At 38.0% G+C, this 25,751-nt stretch overlaps 1 protein-coding gene and 1 long non-coding RNA gene across 4 annotated transcripts in view; one reads left to right on the top strand and one right to left on the bottom strand.

Annotated features, from left to right (window-relative positions):
• Positions 1–24,073, top strand: part of LOC114083696 (ectonucleoside triphosphate diphosphohydrolase 1-like) — a 97,285-nt gene extending 73,212 nt beyond the window's left edge. For all 3 annotated transcript variants that reach the window (XM_071611051.1, XM_071611053.1, XM_071611052.1), the window contains 5 exons: positions 197–436; positions 1,780–2,040; positions 6,480–6,593; positions 20,890–21,027; positions 23,249–24,073. In XM_071611051.1, the coding sequence (XP_071467152.1) occupies positions 197–436; positions 1,780–2,040; positions 6,480–6,593; positions 20,890–21,027; positions 23,249–23,455 (960 nt within the window). In that variant the 3' untranslated portion in view covers positions 23,456–24,073. The remainder of the gene's footprint in view (positions 1–196; positions 437–1,779; positions 2,041–6,479; positions 6,594–20,889; positions 21,028–23,248) is intronic.
• Positions 13,523–23,116, bottom strand: LOC139705416 (uncharacterized). The gene is made up of 2 exons (XR_011707304.1): positions 23,018–23,116; positions 13,523–14,113 (listed from the first exon to the last, which is right to left on the bottom strand). It is a non-coding gene; the product is annotated as an uncharacterized lncRNA (long non-coding RNA).
• Positions 24,074–25,751: the final 1,678 nt, after the last annotated feature.

Here is a 25,751-nt window from a genome sequence, read left to right as displayed (position 1 = left end):
TCACAGCAGTGTGTGCATGTCCTCAAAGCCCGTCTCTTTTGTTGTTGATCTGGTGCAGACTCAGGAACCTCTAATGCCCTTTGCCTCACCTTTCTGCCCCTGCTTCTCTGCTTTAGAAATTCCCTGACTCTAAGAAACATGGTGAAAAGTTGGGTATCCAAACACCTTTAGCACTGTTGACTGTCCTCTTTTTTAGAACTCAGGTTGGTTCAGCGGGATCTCAGAAAAGATGAATCATGAGAAAACATTTGGAGCTTTGGACCTTGGGGGCGCCTCTACACAAATAACTTTTGTGCCTGAAAACCACACTATGGAGTCCCCAGAAAACTCTCTGCAATTTCGCCTGTATGGCAAGGACTACTATGTATACACACATAGCTTCTTGTGCTATGGGAAGGATCAAGCACTCTGGCAGAAACTGGCCAAGGATTTTCAGGCAAGTGTAACTGAATTCAGACCTGCCCTTTCCACATCTGGTCCTCCATCCTTCACATCCTGTTATTTTCTCTTTCTAATTCTGTAATTGGTCTGAAGTTGGTTATTGTACTTTCCAAACCCTTTCAGGCAGGATACCAAGCTACATCTGGTGGACCCCTATGAATTCTTCCATCCAGACATCCCCTCCTGTGTTTGTTTACTGCACTATCTCCAAGGAAACCACACATTTTTTTTTCCTTAGCAATTAATTTCTCACCCCTGAAGGATTGGTAATGAAAGCTGCATGCTAGAGTATCATTCAGGGGTAGGGTGTTGCAATTTATAAGCAAATGGTCTTCTATGCCATTTTTTATTTCCCTTTTCTACAAAGTACAGAAAACAGGGTTGTTTGGAATGACCTGGAGAGGAAGAGAAAAAAACACTTCAGGAAAAACACAGAATTTATTAATCAACACATCAAATCTTATTACCTTATGCTTTTTGTATTTTTGAAGGCAAGAAAAGTTAAATGCTCCACATCAGTAGAGTACCAGGCACACCCTGACAAATAAACACAGAGCAAGGTTGTCATATCCAGCTGGTCTCTGTCTTTGTTGAAAGAACAACCAGTTCTCTATTTTCTCCCAAAGCACTCTCTGATTCTCAAAACTGCTATCAGTAAGAAGACTATCAGTAAGAAGAGTAGATGCCACTGAGTATAGCCCATTGAGCCTCAGAGTTCCACTAAATTTCTTATCCACAGCCACCCAATTTCTTCTCTGTGGGGTTGAAGGTTAAAAATCATTGGATTTGGGCTAGGGCTGGGGTTCAGTGGTAGAGCACTTGCCTACCATGTATGAGGCACTGGGTTTGATTCTCAGCACCATACATAAATAAATAAAATAAAGATTAAAAAAAATCACTGGATTCTATTGGTTTAAAAGACCTAACACATGTTCCACCTTTTGGAGTTTCTGATTCTCTGCTTAGGGAGGTAAAGAGCCTCAGGCTCAATTTTTGGGAGTCTTGAGAATTTCCCTGGGGAATCTTCTTCCAACATATATAATTTAGGCCTAAGAACTCCAAGGCATTCCCAGCTAATGACATTACTGGGTCCAGCTTTAACAATATCAGCATCCTATAAATTCCCCAGGTACAGTCACATCTGGTACCACTTCTGGTGCATGCAATAGAAACTTTTTTTAACACTTATTTTTATTGGTAAAAAACTCAGGGAGAGATATAATGATGCCAGTTCTATGTGCTATCATTTTCTACTATGCCTACACAATAATGAAGTCAGATTGTGGCTTTTGTACCCCAACATTCACAGGATTCCTTCAAGTGATTTTTTTCATTCAGGTGTCAAGTGATAGAAGCCTCAGGGACCCATGCTTTCACACGGGGTATAAGAAGGTTGTGAACGTAAGTGACCTTTACAAGACCCCTTGCACCAAGAAATTTAAGAGGACTCTGCCATTTGATGAGTTTCAAATCCAGGGTACTGGAAACTATGAACAATGCCAGCAAAGCATTCTTGAGCTCTTCAACACTGGTGACTGCCCTTACTCTCAGTGTGCCTTCAATGGGATTTACTTGCCACCAATCCAGGGAAATTTTGAGGTAAGTTTGTGAAATGATGAGGTATATTGGCTAGAAGGATTTTGGTTGAAGTTTATAGAATATAAGAGACTTTCTTATAAGTGTCACAGAAAGAGCTCCCTGGAGACAGCACAGGACTGATTGTACCCAGACCTGACTTAAGTCTTGGCTTTTTGGGAAACTTTTGAGCTCCTCATTCCTTTGGTCTCTGGGAAAGCAGCAGGAGGTAGTGCCATGGATCCAGGCTTACTTTAATCATGGCCCAACCACAGCTTCCCTCTCCAGAATCCTGAGGAAAGTACATCACAGGAAAACCACTGGCAGAGCAATAGCTTTGGTTATTAGTTGGCTCCAACCTCCAGTTCAGAACAAACTAGAACCTCATTTGGATACTCTGTAACTGAGCTGGCATTGGTTGCCCACCATGGGATTTCTTGGGCCAGGGTCCTCCCTTGCCTGAATCAAACTTCTGGAGGAGGAAGGAGGGTACCACAAGAGGAAGGCAAGTGGTGAGGGCAGCTGGAGACAGCCAAGGGCCTGTTTAATTCCAGTCACTGCTAGGAAGTAAATGTAAAGGAAAAGGAATATACCCTCTTTAAGGAGTTGACGTTTTAATGTCTCTGAACACTTTGCCTCCTGGGAAACATGGCTTAATTCCTGCCTTCAACATAGAGCAAACCCTTCTTCCTTGAGGGAATGGAATTTTTTGCCTCTGAATGTGATTTCTGCAATCCAGGTAGGGAGAAGTAATGGCTGGAAAAGGTGGTGGGCCCTTGAGCTCCCCCTAGCGGCTTTTATGTTTGTTTTCTTGGTCTCTTGTTGAGATTGTTCTGACTTCTAAACCTTTATTTGGTAGCCCCCTTGGATTAGCTCATTGTCTCCCTCTGCATAGCCTGTTTCTTCTCTGGATACATCCCTCAGGGTCACTGTCTGATACTTACCCATGCTTTGGAAATTGTTTTCCATTTCAGATATTTTTTTGGGGGGAAGCGGTCCTCTTTGTAAATATATATATTTTTTTAAATTAGGAACTATATTCCCTGTTTAATTGGCAGTTGGTTATGAGCAATGGATGTGCTGGACAAGTGGTTACTGGGGATGGAGAGCTGATTTGTACCATTTGCCAATTTCCATAGTGTAAATATTCCCATCCCAGTCTATTTCTGCCTCCCAAACTGACATGAACTACATCACAAAAATCCTGAAGTTTTCATGTTCAGCTCTTGCGTGTCACTGTCAGCTCAGAACTCCACTGCAGCAGATGTCAAGTGGGCCCTAGCATCAGGGAGGCGCTGACAGAGCTTAGCTCTTTCTCCTAGCAGTCCTCTCGCCACACTGAAGTTCTTTAGAAGTTCTGAGGACTGATTTGGAACAAATCATCTTCCATGCATGTATAACGTGTGAAAATGAATCCTAATGTTATATATAACTATTATATATATATAAACTATTATGAAGTGGTAAAAATAATTTTAAAAGAAAAAGTTCCCTTGGGCTGGGGCTGAGGTATTTTCAAATTATCTCAAATATAAAAAGAAAATTTACTTATGATTGGACCCATGCAGTTTAAATTTGTGTTGTTCAAAGGTCAACTGAATACATGTATGTGTATTTAGCTCTTAAGCCTCATTGAAGTAAATGAGAAAAATAAGGCTGCAAGCAGTTCCTTCAAGAATTAGCTTTAGCCGGGTGCAGCGGCCCATGTCTATAATCTCAGTGACTTGGGAATCTGAGGCAGAAGGATCCCAAGTTCAAAGCCAGTCTCAGCACTAAGCAACTCAGTGATATGCTGCTTCTAAATAAAATACAAAATAGGTCTGGGATGAGGCTTAGTGGCTAAATGCCCCTGAGTTTAATCCCTAGTACCCACCCCTGCCCTCCACCAAAAAAAAGAAAAAAAGAATTAGCTTTAAGTCCATTCTGGCAAAAGATATTGAATGGCTTGAGTCCTCAAAGTCTTACTCTAAGCATAGGATCAGGTTGATTTTTTTATAATACAAGATACATTTAAGAAGGAAAAAATACCCTAAGCACTACCATCCCATCCCATCCCATCAGCACATTATTTGAGGGGGGGTAGTACCAACCCATGTTTGTGCAAACAATAATTCATTATAGAAGAAACTTTTCCCAGGGATTTATGAGGCTGAGGTTGTCTTAGGTATTAATGCAATATCTGGTGGGTTTCTGAAGAACATATACAGAAAAGAAAACTACCACTTAAGCTGCATCACATGAAGACTTTCAGTGAAGGTTGTCAGGTAGATGGAATGAAAAAGTAAATGAACATGAATGTAAATGAACTTGTCCCAGAGCAAAGGAAGAGAGTAAGTGATCTTATTCTGCTGCACAACTGCCTAAATGAACATATCCCAGTTCACCATTAGGATTTGCTCTTGAACCTAAGGCTGGATTTCTACTGTGACTACAGGAAATACCTTATTGGTTTTGGAGGAAATATAAAAGTAACATAATTATCACAGAACATTTAAAAAATATAAAAAGAAGCAATTTAATCATTGCTTTAAATTTGACTCAGGTATTTTTAATCATGAGACTATATTTATTGTATTTTCTATTCCTATATAATGGCATTATTATATTATTGTATATTGCATATTTGATTCTATTTGATTCTATACTCTGCACATCCAAGGCAGGACCTAGTAGCAAAATAATGAGGCTGTCTGAACCAGCCATTTTTCTCTTTTATTTTTATTTTGTATGTGGTGTGTGTGATGAAATATTCACAATGTAATATTTACCATTTTAACTATTTGGTAAATATTACAACTATTTTCAAGTGTACAATTCTGTGGCAGTAAGCACTTGCACATTGTTGTACAATCATCTTCACTACCTAGCACCAGAACTTTTTCATCTTCTCAAAATGAAGCTCTGTACCCATTAAATAAAACATCCCCTTCCTCTTCCTCATCCTGCTCAGCTTCTGCTGCCACTATTCTGCTTTCGGAATGAATTTCACTATGCCAAATGCCATCATATAAATGGAATCATGCAATATCTGTACATTTGTGACTGACTTTTTTTCACTTTGCATAATGTCTTCAAGATCACAGGACTGTTGTGAGAATCTGTCTGATGAAAGCTAACACTCTTCCAAGCAGAAAAATAGACATGTGAAGGTAGATCAGTAATTTTGAATATAATTTAAAAGACATCCTTAAAAAATAAAAAAAATATCTCGGTGTGGTGATATACACTTGTAATCCCAGCAGCTTGGGAGCCTGAGGCAGAGGAGGATCACAAGTCAAAGCCACCTTTAGCAACTTAGGCCCTAAGCAACTTAGCAAGACCCTGTCTCAAAATAAAAAAGGGCTAGGGATGTGGTTCAGTGGCCCTGGTTTAAATCCCTGATACCAAAAAATAAAAAAATAAATGCCTCTTAATCTTTTGAGTTATATATATGATCCCCAGTTTATAATCCCTTAACATACACCAAAAAACACATAGAAAATATATATTAAAATCAAACTGTGAGTCTAAGGAAGACTGTGGTTAGGGGTGAATGCTTCCACCCATATCAGGAACCAAATCTATTTGGAAGTATGCATGGCAGATTGCTACACATAAGTGAGAGACAGAATACCTAAAATTGATACTGCCCCTACCTCTAAAATTATTCTTGCCAGGGCAGAGCCAACCTCCTACTCAGTAATGGAAGCAGATATGTCATACTATCAATATGTTTTGATTTGACCTTTGGAAAATGATTTAACAAAACCCCTTTTATTCCTTTATTGATAAGTTTGGCTTTGTGTTAGCTTTCTGATTTTGTTAGAGAAAACAACTTAGAGTTGAGTAATCAAGTTAGGATGAGGAAGAGAGTGGGGACATGGCAAGTAGTTTGAGACAGGATTTCATATAAAACTATGAGGTCTGTTTCTTTTTTTCCCCTGGCTACAAATGCATCATTTAATTTATATTTGAAAGTACTGTCAATGTGTTTTCATTTGATCTTTGGAAAGTGATTCAACAAAACCTTTTTTATTTCTTCATGGACAAATTTAGCTTTGTGTAAACTTTCTGATTTTGTTTCCCTGGAAACCTGATAAAAGTGGAATGTTGTTACATTAGTGGATTACTGTTTAGACTAGAAATGGAAGCAAAATCAAGCTAAAAAAAAGAAGTCAAAGAAAAAGCAAAGAAAGAAGGAAAAGAAAAGGAAAATTCTTAAAAATGGTAATATGCACACAGTTATTTTTGTTAAATTAGATAAATATTATGTATGTATATGATTTTTAAAAAATAATTTATCTTAAGAAACTGTCATTGGGTTTATTTTAGCTAGGATTGAAGCATATGGCTTGTTTGTAGCAGGAATGCCTTGCAAATGGCATCTTTGCTCTTCTATGAACCAAAAATGAGCTCCCAGAGGGATCAAGTCAGTGTTCCTATGTGTTGGGCAGAACCTAAAAGTCTGCAATTTTCTCTTATAGGCATTTTCAGCTTTCTACTTTGTGATGAATTTTTTTAACTTGACATCAGAAAAGGTCTCTCAGGAAGAGGCAATTAGGAAAATAAGAAACTTCTGCTCTCAGCCTTGGAATGAGGTAAGTACCTAGAGACTGCAGCCCTTACAGTCGCACTGTACCCCTGGCAGCTTGGAGGATGTGAATCTGCTCCTGACCTTGTCCTGCCCTGACCAAGATCTAGAAAATATGTCAGATAAGCCCAGATGGTGGGTTCGGGAATGCATTTACCAACATTCCTTGATAACTTGACATACAATGTCTTATGTAAGATCTTGTGTTTCTTACCTGCTGTGAAGTCTGATAGCAAGCAGCTGCTGGCATGGGGTTAGCAGTTCATCTATGTCTCAGTCATTGCACCTGCAGTTCTATTGTCATGTCTATGTCCTCATGGACACAGTGTGGCTGCTATGGCATCTTGGCTCAAGATCAGAAATAGATAAAACCAGATGCATCTGTTCCTTATCACAGGAAAAGCTATTGCAGAAGACCTTCAGCAGTCTTTCCTGTATTTAAAAAAGTTCTTCTATTATTAAGTTTTATTTTTGATTGATACATAGTAACTGTACACTTTATGAGGTACCATGTGATATTTCAACATGTATGCAACATATATGTATTGTACACTGATCAGGATATTGAGCATATCTTTCCTCTTAAACTGTATCACTTGTTGGGGTGAGAACATTCAAAATACTCTTTTCTAAATTTTTTAAAATACACATCCATTGTTGTTAACTATAGTCACCTGTGTGTGGCAACATAACATCAGAACTTATTCCTTCTAACTGTAATAAGGTACCCATTTACAAACTTCTTCCTAGTCCTCTCTGCCCACTACATCCTCCAGGCTTTGGTAACCACTATTCCTTGTCTCAACTCAGTGAAATTAACTTTTTTATATTCCACATGATTGAGGTTATGCGATATTTATCTTTTTGTGTTTGGTTTATTTAACTTAACATAATGTCCCCCAGATTCATCCACATTGTCCCAAATGACAGAATTTCTTGCTTCTTATGACAAACTAGTGTCCTAGTGTGTGTGTGTGTGTGTGTGTGTTATAGTCTTTAGCCACTCATCCATTAATGGATACTTACACTGATTCCCTATCTTGGTTATGGTGAATAATGCTGCAATAATTACTGTGACTTAAGGTATCTTTTTTGATATACTGATTTAATTTTTTGGGGGGTATACACTCAGTAGTGGAATTGCTGGATCAGATGGCACTTCTATTTTTAATTTTTTGAGGAGAGCACAATGCCATTGCCTGCTTCCCCCGACCTCATCAGACACCCTGGCACTGGAAGCAAACTGCCTCCATCCTGGTTCACCTTTCTCACCATATTTGGTGGGAGCAGCTCCCAGATCGGATGAGAGATCTGGTCATGAGAGATCTTGGAACCCTACAGAGCTGGAAAGGAAGACACATGAGCAACATGAAAAGACAAGGGAAGAAAGTGCCCCAAACAAATCAAGATACCACATCATTAGAATCATTGGCAGTCACAGCTGGAGAAATTACAAAGAAGGAGTTCAGGATGTACATGTTTAAAATGTTCTGTGAACTCAAGGAAGTTATAAAAGAGCAAATACAGGCAGTGAAAGATCACTTCGACAAGGAGCTACATAAACAAATATAAGAAGCAAAAGATAACCTCAACAGGGAGATAGAGGTTCTAAAAAAAGAACTAAAAAGAAATCATTTAAATCAAAGAAACAGTAAACCAAATTAAAGGCTCAAATGAAAGCATCACCAACAGAGTAGACTACTTGGAAGATAGGACATCAGACGAGGAAGATAAAATATACAATCTTGAAAAGAACATAGACCCACATAGTGATAATGGTAAGAAACCATGAGCAGAACATTCAAGAAATATGGGATAGCATCAAAAGACCAAATTTAATAGTTATTGGCATAGAGGAAGGCATAGATGTCCAAACCAAAGGAATGAACAATCTATACAATGAAATAATATCAGAAAACTTTCCAAACATGAAGAATGAATTGGAAACCCAAATTCAAGAAGCCTACAGGTTGCTGAATGTACAAAATCATAACAGATCCGCACCAAGGCACATTATAACAAAAATGCCCAACATATAGAATGAGTAGAGAATTTTAAAAGCCACGAGAGAAAGGAATCAAATTATATATATGGGAAACCCAAGTAGGATAATGGCAGATTTTTTAACACAGACCCTGAAAGCTAGAAGATCCTGGAACAATATATATCAAGTTCTGAAAGAAAATGGGTGCCAACCAAAATCTAGTATCCAGCAAAATTAAGCTTTAGATTTGAAGATGAAATAAAAACCTTCCCTGATAAGCAAAAGCTAAAAGAATTTATAGCTAGAAAAACATCACTATAAAACATCCTTGGAAAAATATTCCATGAAGAGGAAACGAAAAACAATAATGAAAATCAACAGAGGGAGGTAGTACCCTAAAGGAAAAACTAATCAAAGAAGAAAACTAAGTCAAGTTAAATAACAAAAATAAACAAATATGGCTGAGAATACAAACCATGTCTCAATAATAACTCTGAATGTTAATGGCTTAAACTCACCAATCAAAGGCATAGGCTACCAGATTGGATTTAAAAAAATACTCAACAATATGCTGCCTCCAGGAGACTGATCTGATAGGAAAAGACAAATACAGACTGAAGGTAAAAGGTTGGGAAAAATCATACCATTCATATGGACTGTGGAAGCAAGCAGGAGTTTCCATCCCCATAACAAATAAAGTAAACTTCAAGCCAAGGTTAATCAAGAGAGATAAAGGTGGAAATTACATACAGCTCAAGGGAACCATACACCAACAAGACATAACAATCATAAATATATATGCCCCAAACAATGGAGCATCTATGTTTATCAAACAAATTCTTCTCAAGTTCAAGAGTCAGACTGACCACAACACAGTAATCTTGGGTGACTTTAACACACCTCTCTCACCACTGGATAGATTTTCCAAACAAAAGTTTAATAAAGAAACTATAGAACTCAATAATACAATCAGTAACTTAGACTTAACTGACATATACAGAATATTTCATCCTTCAACGAGCAAATACACTTTCTTCTCACCAGCACATGGATCCTTCTCTAAAAGAGATCATATACTATGCCACAGAGCAACTCTTAGCAAATACAAAAAATACTATGCATTTTATCAGATCATACTGGAATGAAATTGGAAATCAATGACAAAATAAAAATTACTCCACCACCTGGGGACTAAACAATATGCTACTGAATGAACAATGGGTTACAGAAGATATCAAGGAGGAGATTAAAAATTCTTAGAGATATATGAGAACATAGACACAACACATCAAAATCTCTGAGACACTATGAAAGCAGTACTAAGAGAAAAGTTCATTGCATGGAGTTCATTCCTTAAAAGAAGAAAAAGTCAACAAATAAATGACTTCACATTATATCTCAAAGCCCCAGAAAAAGAAGGACAAATCAACAGCAAAAGCAGTAGAAGCAAGAAATAATTAAAATTAGAGCTGAAATCAATGAAATCAAAACCAAAAGAAATAATTGAAAAATTGACAAAACAACAAAAAGTTGGTTCTTTGAAAAAATAAATAAAATTGGCAGACCCTTAGCTATGCTAACAAAGAGAAGGGAAAAGAAAACTCAAATTACCAGCACATGTGATAAAAAAAAGGTAATATCACAACAGACACTACAGAAATACAGAGGATAATTAGAAATTATTTTGAAAACTTATACTCCAATAAAATAGAAGGCACTGACAGATTTCTTAAGTCATACGATTTGCCCAGATTGAACCAAGTAGATATACACAATTTAAACAGACCAATAACAAGTGATTAAATAGAAGACACCATCAGAAGCCTACCAACCAAGAAAAGCCCAGGACCAGATGGATACACAGCCAAGTTCTACAAGACCTTTAAAAAAGAACTAATACCAATGTTCTTCAATTTATTTCAAGAAATAGAAAAAGAGGCAGCACTTCCAAACTCATTCTATGAGGCCAATATCACCATTCCAAAACCAGGCAAAGATACATCAAAGAAAGAAAACTACAGATCAATATCACTAATGAAAATAGATGCAAAAATTCTCAATAAAATTCTGGCAAATCAAATACAAAAACATATCAAAAAGATCATACACCACAATTAAGTAGGGTTCATCCCAGGAATGCAAGGTTGGTTCAACATACGGAAATCAATAAATGTATTTCATCACATCAATAGACTCAAAGATAAGAATCATATGATCATCTCAATAGACACAGAAAAAGCATTTGACAAAATATAGCACCCTTTCATGTTTAAAACACTAGAAAAACTAGGGATAACAGGAACATATCTCAACATTGTAAACGCTATATGCCCCAGGCCAACAGCATTCTAAATGGAGAAAAATTGAAGGCATTCCCTCTAAAAATTAGAAGAAAGGGATGCCTTCTTTCACCATTTCTATTTAACATAGTTCTTGAAATACTGGCCAGAGCAATTAGACAGACAAAAGAAATTAAAAGGATACGTATAGGAAAAAAAGAACTTAAAATTAGCACTATTTGCTGACAATATGATTCTATACCTTGAAGACCCAAATATTCAACCAGAAAACTTGTAGAACTAGTAAATGCATTCAGCAAAGTAGCAGGATTTAAAATCAACACCCATAAATAATAGGTATTTCTGTATATCAATGACAAATCCTCTGAGAGGGAAATGAGGAAAACTATCCTATTTACAATAGCCTAAAAAAAATATTTGGGAATCAACTTAACAAAATAGGTGAAAGATCTATACAATGAAAACTACAGAACCCTAAAAAAAGAAATCAAAGAAGACCTTAAAAGATAGAAAGATCTACCTAGCTCCTGGATAGGCAGAATTAATATTATCAAAATAACCATACTTCCAAAACCACTATACAGATTTAATGCAATTCTGATCAAAATACCAATGGCATTTCTCATAGAAATAGAAAAAGCAATCATGAAATTCATCTGGAAAAATAGGAGACCCAGAATAGCTAAAGCAATCCTTAGCAGGAAGACTAAAGCAGGCGGCATCATGATACCAGACCTTAAACTATATTACAGAGCAATAGTGATAAAAACAGCATGGTATTGGCACCAAAACAGACTGGTAGACCAATGATACAGAATAGAGGACACAGAGACTAACCCACAAAATTACAATTATATTAGACAAAGGCACCAAAAACATGCATTGGAGAAAAGATAGCCTCTTCAACAAACAGTGCTGGGAAAACTGGAAATCCATATGCAACAAAATGAAATTAAACCCCTATCTCTCACCTTGCGCAAAACTCAACTCAAAGTGAATCAAGGATCTAGAAATTAAACCAGAGATTCTTCATCTAATAGAAGAAAAAGTAGGCCCTAATCTTCCTCATGTGGGACTAGGCCCCAACTTCCTTAATAAGACTCCTATAGTGCAAGAATTAAAACCAAGAATCAATAAATGGGATGGATTCAAACTAAAAAGTTTCTTCTCAGCAAAAGAAACAATCTGTGAGGTGAATAGAGATCCTACATCTTGGGAGCAAATTTTTACCTCTTATCAGATAGATCACTAATCACTAGGGTATATAAAGAAATCAAAAAGCTAAGCACCAAAAAAACAAATAACCCAATCAACAAATGGGCCAACGACTTGAACAGACACTTCTCAGAAGAGGATATACAATCAATCAACAAATATATGAAAAAATATTCATCATCTCTAGCAGTTAGAGAAATGCAAATCAAAACTACTCTAAGATATCATCTTACTCCAGTCAGAATGACAGCTATTATGACAAACAATAATAAGCGTTGGCAAGGATGTGGGGGAAAAGGTACACTCATATACTGCTGGTGGGACTGCAAATTGGTGCAGCCAACTGGAAAGCAGTATGAAAATTCCTTAGAATACTGGGAATAGAACCACTATTTGACCCATCTATCCAACTCTTTGGTCTATACTCAAAGGACTTAAAAACAGCATACTACAGGGACACAGCCACATCAATGTTTATAGTAGCACAATTCACAAAAGCTAAACTGTGGAACCAACCTACATGCCTTTCAGTAGATGAATGGATTAAAAAAATGTGGCATATATACACAATGGAATTTTACTCAGCAATAAAAGAGAATAAAATCATGGCATTTGCAGGAAATGGATGGCGTTGGAGAAGATAATGCTAAGTGAAGTTAGCCAATCCCAAAAAAGCAAATGCCGAATGTTTTCTCTGATATAAGGAGACTGCTTCATAGTCGGGTAGGAAGGGATAGCATGGGAGGAATAGATGAACTGTAGATAGGGCAGAGGGGTGGGAGGGGAAGGGAGGGGGCAAGGGGTTAGAAATGATGGTGGAATGTGATGGACATCATTATCCAAAGTGCATCTATGAAGACATGAATTTGTGTGAACATACTTTGTATACAACCAGAGATATGAAAATTTGTGCTGTATATGTGTAATAAGAGTTGTAATGCATTCCCCTGTCATTTATTTTTTTAAAAATCAATTAAAATATTTTAAAAAGAAAAATTTTCTTTTTCAAGGAAAAAAAAATTTTAGGAATCTCTATATTTTTTTTCATAATTGCTGTGACAAAGTTACATTCCCAACAATATGTAAGAGTTATTTTTCTCTACATCTTTGCCAACATTAGTTATCATTTGTCTATTTTTTTTTCCTTTGTGGCAGTGCTGGGACTCTCCCAAGGCCTTGTGTATGCCAGACAAGCACGCTATTTCTGAATTACATCCCAGTGCACTTTTGGCTTTTTGATGATATTCATTCCAAGAGGAGTGAGGTGGTATCTTACTGTGTTTGTTTTGTTTTGTTAACTGAGGCCATGTTCCACTCCCAGAAATTCTTATTTAACTGGTATAAGAGTACCTACTTCATGTGCTATATAATATGATAATATAATACATATATAATGTGTAATGATCAAATTAGGGTAACAAGAAATTCCAATTCCTCAAATTTAAAAAAAAATTTTTTAGTTGTAGTTGGACACAATACCTTTATTTTATTTATTTTTATGTGGTGCTGAGGATTGAACCAGCTCCTTGCACATGCTAGGCGAGCACTCTACCACTGAGCCCCAGCCCCCATTTCCTCAAATATTAATCATTTCTATGTGTCAGAAACCTTTATCTTTTTTTCTAGGTATTTTGAAATGATCATACATTATTACAAACTAATTACCTTACTAGTATGGAATAACAGAACTAATTGCCCCTGTTTTAAAGGCCCTAATCTAAGCTCTCTCTGTCCACCCTACCCCTATATTTCCAGTCTCCAGTGATTACTATTCCATTCTCTTCTTTGTTGTGATAGTTGTTTTTTTTTAATTTCCTCAAAAGAGTAAAGAACATGTGTGGTACTTATTTTTCTTTGCCAGACTTATTTCTCTTTACATAATGTCTTCAAGTTTCATCCATGTTGCTGTGACAGGATTTCATTCTTTTTTTTAGCTGAGTATATTCATTTATATATCACATATTCTTTATCCATTCATCAGTTGATAGATGCTTTGTTGATTCCATATCCTGGCTATCATGAGTAGTCCTGCAAGAAACATGGGATTTGTTTTAGTTGGGTTTTTGTTGCTGTGATCAAAAGACCTGACAAGAACAATGTAGAGAATAAAAAGCTTATTGGAAAAGGGGCTAAAAGCATGCAATGGAGGAAGGATAGCATCTTCAACAAATGGTGCTGGGAAAACTGGAAATCCATATGCAACAAAATGAAACTGAATCCCTTTCTCTCGCCATGCACAAAAGTTAACTCAAAATGGATCAAGGAGCTTGATATCAAATCAGAGACGCAGCGTCTGATAGAAGAAAAAGTTGGCTACGATCTACATACTGTGGGGTCGGGCTCCAAATTCCTCAATAGGACACCCATAGCACAAGAGTTAATAACTAGAATCAACAAATGGGACTTACTCAAACTAAAAAGTTTTTTTCTCAGCAAAAGAAACAATAAGAGAGGTAAATAGGGAGCCTACACCCTGGGAACAAATCTTTACTCCTCACACTTCAGATAGAGCCCTAATATCCAAAGTATACAAAGAACTCAAAAAATTAGACAATAAGATAGCAAATAACCCAATCAACAAATGGGCCAAGGACCTGAACAGACACTTCTCAGAGGAGGACATACAGTCAATCAACAAGTACATGAAAAAATGCTCACCATCTCTAGCAGTCAGAGAAATGCAAATCAAAACCACCCTAAGATACCATCTCACTCCAGTAAGATTGGCAGCCATTATGAAGTCAAACAACAACAAGTGCTGGCGAGGATGTGGGGAAAAGGGTACACTTGTACATTGCTGGTAGGACTGCAAATTGGTGCAGCCAATTTGGAAAGCAGTATGGAGATTTCTTGGAAAGCTGGGAATGGAACCACCATTTGACCCAGCTATTCCCCTTCTTGGTCTATTCCCTAAAGACCTAAAAAGAGCATGCTACAGGGACACTGCTACATCGATGTTCATAGCATCACAATTCACAATAGCAAGACTGTGGAACCAACCTAGATGCCCTTCAATAGACGAATGGATAAAAAAAAATGTGGCATTTATACACAATGGAGTATTACTCTGCATTAAAAAATGACAAAATCATAGAATTTGCAGGGAAATGGATGGCATTAGAGCAGATTATGCTAAGTGAAGCTAGCCAATCCCTAAAAAACAAATGCCAGATGTCTTCTTTGATATAAGGAGAGTAACTAAGAACAGAGTAGGGACGAAGAGCATGAGAAGAAGATTAACATTAAACAGGGATGAGAGGTGGGAGGGAAAGGGAGAGAGAAGGGAAATTGCATGGAAATGGAAGGAGACCCTCAGGGTTATACAAAATTACATACAAGAGGAAGTGAGGGGAAAGGAAAAATAATACAAGGGGGAGAAATGAATGACAGTAGAGGGGGTAGAGAGAGAAGAGGGGAGGGGAGGGGAGGGGAGGGGGGATAGTAGAGGATAGGAAAGGCAGCAGAATACAACAGACACTAGTATGGCAATATGTGAATCAATGGATGTGTAACTGATGTGATTCTGCAATCTGTATATGGGGTAAAAATGGGAGTTCATAATCCACTTGAATCAAAGTGTGAAATATGATATATCAAGAACTATGTAATGTTTTGAACAACCAACAATAAAAATTTTTTTTAAAAAAGTTTATTGGAGCTCACAGTTTCAGAGGTCACAGTCCAAAGACAGCTGGCTCCATTGCTCTGGGCCTAAGATAAGACAGAATATCATGGTGGAAGTGTTTGTTGGGGGAAAACAACTAAGGACATGCCTCTAGGAAGCAGAAAGAGTGAGTACTGCTCACCAGGAAAAAATATATACCAGTTCTGCTCAACAGGAAAAAATATATACCCCAAGGGCACACCCCAGTGACCTACCTCCTCTAGCCACACTTTTCTGTCTATAGTTACCACCAAATTAATTCATTCTGGATTAAGGCTCTGATTAGGTTTAGGCTGTCATGATCCAATCATTTTAACTCTAAACTTTCTTGCATTGGCTCACACATGAGCTTTGATCTTTAGGGGACATCTCATATCTAAATCATAACATTTTACCCCTGACCCCCAAAAGCTCATGGCCATCTTATAATGTGAAATACATTTAGTTCATTTCCAAGTGTCTCCATTGTCTTAATAGCTTCAGCATTGTCCAAAAATCCATGTCCAAGGGCTCCTCTGAGACTAAGGCAAACTCTTAGATATACTTCCCTATAAAAAATTCAAAGCAAGTTATATATATCCAAAATATAAAGGCAGAGTAAACATTTCCATTCCACAGGGAGAAATCAGCACATTGAATGAAGGAATGGGACCAAAGCAAGACCAAAATCCAGCTGGGCAAACATGGCCTTTGAGCTCCATGACCCCCATTAGGCGCATTGCATGATGATGTTCTCTCCAAAGGGATTGTGTACCTCTAGCCCTTTGGCCTTGCTGGTTGAAGTCCAAGAGGCCTTTCTCTTGGCAGTTGCCCAATTCCTATAGTTTTCCTTGGCAGACTTCCCAGGTTACTGGTATCTCTTATTCTTAGGGATCTGCAATGAAGCTTTGGCTTCCATCTCATATCTTCAGGCATTGCCCTTTCAGAGACTGCCCATAGGGAATCCGACTCTGCTATGCTTATCTAGGCTCCCAAGCTATCCTTTCAAAGTCTCCAAGACCTCTAACTCCAGCATCCTTCAGTCCTACAGAACTGGCACCATTTGGTGGATGCCCAGGTCTGCCACAATCTAAACAGTAGCCAAGCTTCCTGCAGCAACCTCTGAGTATCTGCATTGCTGAATATAGTGAAACATCTTCCTAGGTGCCCCTGTGCAAACCAGGTGCCTCATACTCTCTTCTCAAAGGCATTTTAAATTTTACATCCATGATCCTGAGATGGGTGTGGTCTTGCCATTTTCTGAGGTGCCCTGAAGCCATATTTTCTATTGTCTGTTTCTATTGTCTATTTCTGTTGTCACCATTTCTTTAGTGGCTTTAATTTCTTTAACAACCACACCTTCCTTAGCCAGAGTTTGATTCCCATTTTTCTTGCCAAACTACAAGTTTTCAAATCTTCCTGCTCTGCTTTCTGCTCCTGAGTATCATGGTAAACTTGGCTAACAGCCTCTAGCAGTATCCATGCCATACTGCCTGAATGCTGTACTACTTTGAGATTTCCTCTACCAGAGTCATTAGTTCTTCACCTTTAAATTCAATCTCAGGAAAGTCTCAGCACATGGGCAAAATGGAAACAACATCTTTGCCACAATGTAACATGAATAACCTCTAGTCCAATTTCCAATAAAGTTCTACTTCTCCTCTGCAATCTCATGAGCTCAGTATTTGCTGTCCATTTGCATTTTGGTCTTCTGAACTCCACCAGAATCATCCATCAAGGCCCACTTGCAACTAAAACTTTTCCAACTTGTACCTCTAAACTTTTAAAAATTCCTGCCACAAATTCCAAAGAGTTCCCAAATCTCCTGAATCAAAGACCTGACAAGAACAACATAGAGGAGGAAAATTTTATTTGGGGGCTCATGGTTTTAGAGGTTCAGTCCAGGGTTATCTGACTTAATATTGTTTGACCTAAAGCAAAGCAGGACATCATGGCAGAAGGGCATGGGAGAGGAAAGTAGGTCAGGACATGGCACCAAGAGCAGAGAGAGCTCCACTCACCACAAACAGAATATAAACTCCAAAGCCATGCCCAGTGACTCACCTCCTCCAGCTGCTCTTCACCTCCCTACAGTTACCGCCCAGTTAATTCCTATCAGTGACCAATGCACTGATTAAGCTAAAACTCTCATATCTCAATCATTTGACATCTAAACTTTCTTGCATTACATGAACTTTTGGGGGACACCTCATATCTACACCATAATAGGAGTATTACAGGTATCTCTTGGATGTAACAATTTCATTTCCTGTGGATATTTTCCCAGGTGTGATATTGCCAGATCATATAATAATTCGATTTTTAATTTTTTAAACACACTCCATACTTTTTTCCATAATGACTGTACTAATTCACATTCCCACTGATTGTACATAAGAGTTCCCCTTCATCTGTCTCCTCACTAGCATTTATTTTGTGTCTTTTTAATAATAGCCATTAAAACTGGAGTGAAATAATATTTCAGTGTGGTTTTGATGTGCATTTCCCTGATTAGAAAATTGAACATATTTTTTCATACACATGTTGGCCCTGTGTATATTTTCCTTTAAGGATTCAGACATTTGTTCATTTTTTAGCTTAATTATTTGGGATTGTTGACTGTTTGAGTTCCTTGTATAATCTGGATATTAATCCCATGTCAGATGAATAATTTGTAAATAATTTCTACCATTCTGTTATTTCCTTTTTAATACTGGTTGCTTCCTTTGCTATGCAGAAGCTTCTTTGAGATAATCCTATTAGTATATTTTTACTTTTGTCATCCAAGTTTTTTTGGTTTTATAAAAAAAATCTTTGCCTACACCAATGTCTTGAAGGATATCCTCTATGTTGTTTGCTAGTTATTTCATAGTTTCAAGTCTTACCTTAGATCTTTGACCCATTTTGAAACAGTTTTTCTATATGGTGAGAGCTAGAAACCTAGTTTCATTCTTCTGCTTATGCATATCCAGTACCATGCAGTTTGGGCTATTGTAGCTTTGAATAGTCTATTTTGAAGTCAGGTATTGTAAAGATCAAACTTTGTTTTTGTTGTTGTTAGTAGTGGTAGTTTGTTTTTCTTGTTATTGCTTTGGATATTCTGTATGTGTAGTGGGGGGGGGGATTTCTATATGAACTGTAAGGGGTTTTTTTCACATTTCTGTAATGATGACTCTTAGTTTGGGGATGGGGATGGCATTGAATCTGTAGACTACTTTATGTAATATTATCATTTTAATGGTATTAATTCTTCCCATCCATGCAAATAATACCTTTTCCATTTCTGATTTTCTTTTTGAATTTCTTTCATTGGACCAACTTCCTTGGTTAAATTTATTCCTATGTATTTTTGAAAGCTCTTGTGGATGACATTTCTTGCTTTATTTCTTTTTCACCAAAATAATTGTTGGAATATAAAATGTAACTGTTATTTATATGTTGATTTTGTGTTCTGAAACATTGTTAATTTAATTAAATTTGTTTTGTAACTTTATTTATCAGTTCTGATAGACTTTTAATGGAGAATTTAGTTCTGCTATGCATTAAATCAAGTCTGTAAACAGGGATAATTTGATTTCTTACTTTACAATTTGGGTACTAATTATTTTTCTCTCTTCCCTACTTGTTCTTGCTAAGACTTCCAGTACTACTTAAACTATTAGTGCTACAATTCAACATTCTTGTCTTGCTTCATATCTTAGAAGGAAATGCTCTCAGTCGTTTCCATTCAGTATGATATTGGCCATGGGCTTTTCTTACATAACCTTTATTGTTTTGGAATTCCTTCTGTACTTAATTTGTTGAGAATTTTTATCATGAAGTGTATTGAATTTTATAAAATGCTCTTTTGAGACCCCAGTCAGAAGATAAGATTTACAGATGACATGTTTTTTAGGAAGTATAAAAAACTGGAAAGACAGGGCAGGGAGATACTACATATAAAATATTTGGCATAGTTTTGAGTACATGATATATCTCTAAAATGTTAGTTCTTTCTCTGCCCATGTGTTCAGGAGAGAATGCCCAACTTAAGGGCCAAGAAATGGAGCTACAAACAGAACTCTGGGCTGACCAAGAGATGTCCTAGCCTGTTGTCCTCTAATTAAGGCAGGAGGAGGAGCAGAGCAGGCTATATCATCACAACAGCTAGACGGATAAGGGCAGGGAGTGGCAGGCAGCTCTTAATATCTTCAGTAGAAAATGGGATGAACAAACAAGGACTTAACAAGATGAATGAGGACTTTATGTGAATCAGATATTTTTAGAAAGGTTAAGTAAGGAGAGAATACAGAAGGTAAGAAGCTGGCACTTTCAGTAGTCTTTAGCAAAATGCTTCTTAAAGTGTGTTCCAGAGCTCCATTTCTCAAACATTATTGTGCATATAAATGACCTGAGAATAGTATTAAAATGCAGATTCTGAGTTGGTAGTTCCAGCTTAGACCCTGTCAGCTCAGGGTCTAAGCTGAGTGGTGAGGACTTTTTTTTTTTTTTTTTGTACTGGGGATTGAACTCAGGGGCACTTAATCACTGAGCAACATCCTTAGCCACATTTTGTATTATTCAGAGACAGGGTCTCACTGAGTTACTCAGGCCCTCCCTAAATTGCTGAGGCTGACTTTGAAGTCCCTATCCTCCTGCCTCAGCCTCCTAAGCCACTAGGATTAGAGTCATGGGCAATTGCACCCAGCTGTACATTATTTTGTTAAGATACTTATAGAGGTACTAAGCCCAAGTCTCTCCTCAAGAGCATTTAGGGCACTCTGATTAAACAAAGGATAATGGATTTCTTATATGCCATATTTTATACAGATATTAATATGATAATGTGACTGCAAAACTTCAACTTTAGGGGACAGAACCAGATACTTAAATTAACTGGTTCTGAACCTCCTAGAGTATAGGAACTACTTTTTTTCCTGGAGCATCTATTGATATTGTACAGAACTCTATGGAGGAATAGAAAGCCTCCTTAGGAGACCCCAAACTAAACTTTCTTCCACCTACTGAAGGAGAGCAGCACCGATCCCAGAGCCACTGGGAGAGCCTGGCCTCAGGCTCACATGGGCTCAGCCTTTCTCCTTGCTTCATCAAGTCTAGTAATAAGGAAGAGAGACTTGGAGAGGTGCCTTTGTACAGTATATTTACTTTGCTTCATTTCTAGGTGAGTTCATCTTTTCCTGGAATAAAGGAGAAGTACCTCAGTGAATACTGTTTTTCTGGTACCTACATCCTCTCCCTCCTTCTGCATGGCTATCATTTCACAAGCAAGTCCTGGGAAAACATTCGTTTTATGGGCAAGGTAATTTGGCAATGTATTGGGTACTGGGGAAGTTGGGTGGTAGCTACTAAAGAAGCTTGGGTCTTGAAAATGGTAGGAGTTGACATGATTTGTTTTGGCCTGATGTTCTGTTCTGCCATTTCACCTCTAACCCATGATGCCATACTGTGTGAAGCCCTGCTGGGAATATGAACCACCTATGGGCATCTCTCCAAGGAGTGCAACCTCCATTCTCAGTTATACCTGTCTGCCCACAGAATAGTGGCTAATTCTCCTAAAACAAAAAATGAGAGGTTAATATAAATCATTTCAGTAGCCACAGTGATTGTGTTGTGCTGACTTCAAAATCCATCCCAGGGGCCAGGGTTCTGGCTCAGTGGTAGAACATTTGCCTAGCATATCTGAGGCACTGGATTTGATCCTCAGCACCACATGAAAATTAACATATAAAATAAAATAAAGTTATTAGAGACCATGACTGTATGGAGTAACTGCAAAATAATATCTCTTCCTAAAGCCCCTTGCACAAACTTAGAAAGGATGATCATGGTTCCTTGTAAGGAATGGAGGCCTTGTTGGTTGTTGCTTCAAGAGTGACCAATCTGAGAGCCCTGTGCCAGGAAAGGAACTGAGTGGCTGGGAATGGGGCTGATGCTTAGAAGCTAGGCTTAGCTGGAGCCATAGTGCAACCTCACTGCTGGTTTTGCCATAGCGCCACCTGCAGGTAATCATGAGTATAGAAACTTTGACATCAGCTTGACAAAAAATACCAAGAGTAAAAAAAAAAAAAAGAAAAAGAGTCGCATTATTGGAAATTTTAAAACCATATACACTAAGGGAAAACACATTTTAACTCCATTTAAAATCTGGTGATATCAAGCAAAATAAATCATTGATGCAGATGCTGTAGCAGCTCCAAATACAGTAGTATGAGTCCATTCTTTTCAGTATGGGCCTTCTAATTCAAACTCATATGTTTTCCTGATTTTAATATCTCAGACTCTCTTCCATCCAATTACAGTCTATTTTGTTTCTCTGAAGGAACTAGTTCACATTTTTTACTGACACACAGAGCAGCCCTGATTTCTAAAGCCTGAATGATAACTCCTTTACCTCTGGAGCCTTCTTGACACATGCAGTCAGATAAGGTTTCCATTCCCCACAGGGAAGTGGATGTTTTACAAATTATTAATTCCCAATATTAGTAAGGGTTTGGGGGAGAAGGGACATGTACTGTTATGACAATGTGTGCTAAGAGCCTTTAAAATGGGCACATCGTGGTGTCCAATTACTCCATTTTTAGGATTTAGAAATGACTGGCTAAGGTGAGTAAGAGTGATTATATAAGGCAGTTCATGCCAGGGACAATGAAGTGGAAACAATGTAGGACTACCTTAATAAACCTGGAGGATGTTCTCTAGGGATTGTTAAATGAATTATTGTGTGCACAATTTAACTCCACTTCTTTATAATTAAAAAGTTCTCAGAGAGCACTAGAAGGATATGCCACAAAATGTGTAGCAATTTCTGAGTGGTGACGTGTGGATGGTTTTTAATTTTCTTCTTTCCTTCTATCTGTACCTCCTAATACTTCTTCTGTGGCCATGCACAACTCATGTAATAAAAGCATTTCCACATTTAGCATTCAAAGATTCCCTATATTCCAATAAGTTCTGAGGTGACTGGAAATTATTCCTATAAGAGGATCACTGCGTGTTTTATCATTTAATAAGAAACCTTCCCATGCATGTGCATAGTCTGCCCACCTTGGTGAGGTTGATTTACTGTTTTCCACAGCTTTCCCCTAAGTGAATCATGTAGAAGGCCTGATTATTTACAGATATTTCTTGGCTTGACAAAGGTGTAAAAGGCCAGAGACATTCATTATTCCTTCACCCTTTTACCTGCTTCCTCTCACCTCCCCTCATCCCTCTTCCCCACTCCACACATTCATATAAGCAGGAGAATAAGAATGCCAAGAGTTCCAAAAGTGCAGTGGGCAGTCACTCACCAAAGGCCTTTCTGACTTTGGGACTATGGCAGTGAGGCTTCAAACTCTCTTCTAATCCTTTGCTTGTATTTTCCCCACAACCATATTCCCAATAGACTATGAAATCAATCCATTTAGAAAATTGCATGGGGTGCTGTCAACATGTCAGCTGCAGTGTCCTGGGTGAGGTTGGAAGAAACCTGTAAAGTATCTCCGTGGACCATAAACAACACATTTTCCTCACTCTTGCAGATTGACAAATCCAGCGCCGGGTGGACATTGGGCTACATGCTGAACCTGACCAACATGATCCCAGCTGAGCAGCCATTCACCGCACCTCTCTACCACTCAACTTATGTGTTCCTCATGGTCCTCTTCTCCATGATATTAGTCTCAGGGATCATTGCAACCTTGTTTATATGTAAGAAATCTTCATATTTCCGGAGAGAAATGGTATAGCAGGAGCACCTGAAATCTTCTGCCTGGACTCAGAACAAACCTGCCCAGGGAGCGCCTCCCTCCATCCAGCAGTGTGTGGTGTCCAGCAGCCTCCTCCTGAGCCTGCCAGGGTGTCTTGACTAGCACAAAGCTTCCTTGGCTTCTGCTGAGGCATTTCCTTGGGAGATAATTCACCACCCTCTGCCTCAAGAACTTCCTGACAGACGCTGTCTTTTATGAGTCTTTCCCACCTACCCTAGTCCTCCTTTGTATTGTGTGCTTGTGAAGGTCTTTGAGACCTGCCACTTTTCATGATTTTTGCTTTATAAAAGAACAATATTGACTCATGTCTGGAAGAACTGAGAGTCCTGAGTCCTATGCTGGGAAATGGAGTGGCTAAAAGAAGAATCCCAGAAACTGGTTCAGTCTTACTCTTTGAGGATCCCTCTCTACCCCCTGCTTCCCATTTATTAAGAAAGCCATACAATGCCTTTGGGGAGTGCAGACCCTATGTCCTTCTCAGCCTTGCCCCTTAGGGCAGGAGAATTTTCTAGAGTAGGCAAACGTGTGCTAAGGCCAAAGAGTTTTGCAAAGGGATCTGTGTGTTCATGCAGTTAATAAAATTCTTAATCCTCTTGACATAGGGGTGTGAATTTGTCACATATTCCTAGGTGATGTTCAATGCTACCAAGTGGAATGCTCACACAGGAGATTTTTAAAAAGCAGATACATGTATAGGCATTCAGATTTCAAGACAAACTATGAAATAGGTGTATACATGCTGGGAAGAAAAATACAGTTACAAGTCAGGGTTGGGAAAGTGCACCCTCCAATGCATCTTTGGAGTTTTGAGCTCATTATATTAAAATACATATAACATAAAATTCACCATCTGAACACTCAATTCAGTGCAGTTCAGTGGCAATCAGTACATTTGCAATGTTGTGCAAACATCAGCTCTATTAGTTCACTAACATTTCATCACCAAGAAGTTGCAGAGACAAGACCATCCCTGAATAGAATAAAACCACAAACTCCTCAGCTAACAGCTGTATGTGCTAATCAACTTCACTTCAAAGAGGACCAGTGGAGTTTTAAAGGAAGGCCAAATTTTATTGTCCAGAGGTATCATTTAGAGATAGGGTGGTATCAGAATGGAGTGGTATGCTTTTGCCCTATCAAAGTAATTACATACCAAAATGGACCAGGAACCCAGTCTGAAAGTACTGTTACCATTTCTGTCACCCAAACTTGGGCTTCCTTTACTTAGTCCATGGAATATTTCGTGAAAGAACTAGCTATGGGCCTTATCATGGAGCCATGAAGAGAACCTGTGCTTCCTTCCTTTAAGGATTGCTGCAAGGCTGAGGCAGGAGAATTGTGAATTCAACAGTTACCTGTTGAGTGGGACTGAGTGGTGATGTCTTATTCTCACTACTACCAGGCTCACTGTCCATGTCTGGATCTGGGGACTGACTGTTGAGCTGATGGGGGAAGGAAGGATCTCCCAGAAACAAGAAGCCAAATGTCCCTAAATCTGTTGAATAACCAAGCCATTTTTACAACAGGTGAATATAAATTTAATAAAGCTGTGGGAAGGAACCTTTCTTTTCTGTTACTCACAATCAAACTTAGAAGCTTAATTAAGAATAAGGAACCCAACTGGAACATGTTAAAAGTCTTCTTATTATTATTACAGCTGATATTGACGGAATTTCTGCTGTACCAGGTTCTGTGCTCAAAGGCATTATCTTTATTTTCTCATTCCAATCTCACAGCGATCCCAAGAAGGTAGGTATTACTCCTCCTAATGCCCATGGCAGAGCTGAAACTCAAACTCACATCTTCTGCCCAAATCTATTGCTTTTCCTTTTCTGAACACTTATCCTCAGCAGTTGGAATTAGAATTTACTAATTTCCTTCAGGCAACATAAATCTTATTTCATTTCTGTCTTGTTGCTAAAAACAAACAAAAACAAAATCCTTCAAAGTATTTGGGAGACAAACTCCATTTGTTAAAAGGTCAAATTGTGAAATTGTGTACAATATCTAATCTCAATTTCATTCAAAAGAAGGGTTTTTTTGTTTTGAAGTGATCCAAGATTTGCTTTGGGCCATTCTGGGTGGAGTAGGCGATATAATATGGGTCCTTATCAACTAATTTTAACATTGGATTGGTCCCTGGTTGTAACTGATTACTATTTATCACTAGATTTGCACTCAGGACTCAAAACCTGGTTCTTAATAACCGTATTTCCCTATAAAGTGGGAATTTTTTTTTTTTTTTGTACATCCTCAGGGAAAAGAAATCAGCTAA

This window comes from Marmota flaviventris, chromosome 4, assembly GCF_047511675.1.
Source record: "Marmota flaviventris isolate mMarFla1 chromosome 4, mMarFla1.hap1, whole genome shotgun sequence".
Lineage (NCBI taxonomy): Eukaryota > Metazoa > Chordata > Mammalia > Rodentia > Sciuridae > Marmota > Marmota flaviventris.
Note: the sequence above shows the minus strand (reverse complement) of the source record. Positions and strands in the feature narration are given on the sequence as shown.